Genomic DNA, 2,390 nt, shown 5'->3' on the forward strand with positions numbered 1-2,390 from the left:
AACGAAGTTCAGTGCAAACCATGTAAAGTAAAGCTGGCATACCATGGATCGACCACAACCATGCACAACCACCTACGATCAAAGCATGCTTGCACTGGGGGTCCATCTACAGGTCAGCAGTCAGTGGCTAGCTTTTTGGTTAGACCACGAACGTTAGATGCTAAGCGGGCAGAGAAAATGACTGTCTTGCTTTCAAAGATGATCGCGAAAGACATGTTACCCATCAGTTTCGTTGAAGGGAAGGGTTTTCGCGAGTTCATGGCATTTGTTGAACCTGAGTACACGGTCCCATCTAGAAAGACGGTCACTTCTAGACTGGAGAAGTTATATGATGATGGTGCATGCGATCTACACACCCAATTAGCAAGTGCCAATAAAGTGTCACTGACAACAGATTCGTGGACAGCGCTGACAACCGAGTCCTATCTCACAATCACCGCTCACTATATACATAACTGGGAGGTGCACAGTGCTGTTCTACAGACCAAAGCCATGTCAGAACGGCATACAGCTGAAAACCTGTCAATTGTGCTCACTAACGCGACGGATCAGTGGGGTATTGGTGGGAAAGTGTCGGCCTGCGTGCATGACAATGCTAGCAATATGGTTCTAGCCAACACTGGCCTTGACTGGGACTCTCAGCCTTGTTTCGCGCACACATTACAACTGGCCATAAACGACGGCTTCAAACTACAGCAAATAAACCACGTAATTTCATCTTGCAATCGTCTGGTGTCACATTTCCACCATAGCACAGTTGCAACCGAGGCGTTGAAACAAAAGCAGCAACAACAAAACTTGCCCGAGCACAAGTTAGTGCAGTTCTGTAAGACAAGGTGGAACTCTATTCATAATATGTTCGAGCGCTTGTTGGAGCAGAGGTGGGCCGTGTCTGCTGTTTTATCTGACAGGACAGTCACTAAACTATCCGATGCACGTACCCTTGAACAGACTGACGAAAGCTGGACAGTAATGGAAGAGCTCTTACCTGTGTTGCACTCTCTCAAATGTGCCACCACTGCCCTTTGCGGAGAATTTGGAGTATCCATCTCAATGATTTATCCGGTGACGTCAACTTTACTGTCCAAACACCTCAAAGAAACACCTGGAGAATCCCCCAAAGTCACGAAGTTCAAACAGACCGTGTCTGCCTCACTGGAACGGCGACTTGCACCTGCAGATATCCGCAACGCTAGCAAGGTTGCATACATCGCGTCCTTCTTGGACCCGAGACACAAACACCTCAGGTTTGCCACAGAAGAGGTCAGACGCGCTGTGAAGGCCGCGGTGAGTGCCCTCCTCTCCAGCCCCGATAGCGAGAGAGACCTAGAAGACGCAGCTGCATCAAATGAACCCGAACCGTCAGCTAAAAAAACAAAGAGTGATTGCCTGTCTGCATCTGCAATTGCGGTACTGTTTGGCGAAGATTACAGCGGAGAAACACACACAACACACACAACAGAGCTAGATAATTACTGCCAGGATATATGCCCACCTCTCCACACAGACCCCATGACCTGGTGGAAAGCCAACGACTGCAAATATCCCCGCCTGGCAAAATTGGCAAACACATACTTGGGTGTGCCTGCTACATCAGTGCCATCAAAGCACGTGTTCTCCGCAGCTGGACTAATTGTCAACAGATTGCGCACCCGTCTTCATCCCGAACATGTGGATATGCTCATTTTTTTGAACAAAAATATGGCATAGATAGTGCTAGACTAGACTATGACCACTTACTTTCGTTAATAAAACGAGGTGTTAAACGTTCACGTTAGGCAACTGTGTTCCGCATAGACTAAAAACGTGTCTAGTTCAGTCATGCAGGATGCGTTCACAAAAAAAAAAAAATATATATATATAGCGATCTGTTTTCGGGCATGTAGGCCTATCTGCCTCAGCCTACGTTTAAATAAATTGATGTTGATGGTACAGTTGTTGTATTAAACAGATTGATTTCATACAAATCATAAAAACCTCTCCCTGTGTCATTGTGTGTGCGTGTATCCAAAGTTGTGTCTGTGCGTGCGTGCATGCGCGGGGAATTCTTGATTGACCGATTTTCGAATAATATTCGAATACTTATCAGCGAATATCGAATAGTATTTTTGCCAGAAATGCACATGCCTAGTCATGAGTGATGGTCATGAGTGATGGTCATGAGTGATGGTCATGAGTGATGGTCATGAGAGATGGTCAGGAGTGATGGTCATGAGTGATGGTCATGAGTGATGGTCAGGAGTGATGGTCATGAGTGATGGTCATGAGTGATGGTCATGAGTGATGGTCAGGAGTGATGGTCATGAGTGATGGTCATGAGTGATGTCAGGAGTGATGGTCATGAGTGATGGTCAGGAGTGATGGTCATGAGTGATGGTCATGAGTGATGG

General features: G+C 46.6%; 1 protein-coding gene across 1 annotated transcript; it reads left to right on the plus strand.

Annotated features, from left to right (window-relative positions):
- Nucleotides 1–213: 213 nt before the first annotated feature.
- LOC307137139 (E3 SUMO-protein ligase ZBED1-like) lies at nt 214–1,710 on the plus strand (the record flags this gene model as incomplete). The annotated part of the gene is made up of 1 exon (XM_079834621.1): nt 214–1,710. The coding sequence occupies one exon, from the start codon at nt 214–216 to the stop codon at nt 1,708–1,710; it is 1,497 nt and encodes a 498-aa protein (XP_079690747.1).
- Nucleotides 1,711–2,390: the final 680 nt, after the last annotated feature.

This window comes from Gobio gobio (genome assembly GCF_949357685.1).
Source record: "Gobio gobio genome assembly, chromosome: 14".
NCBI lineage: Eukaryota > Metazoa > Chordata > Actinopteri > Cypriniformes > Gobionidae > Gobio > Gobio gobio.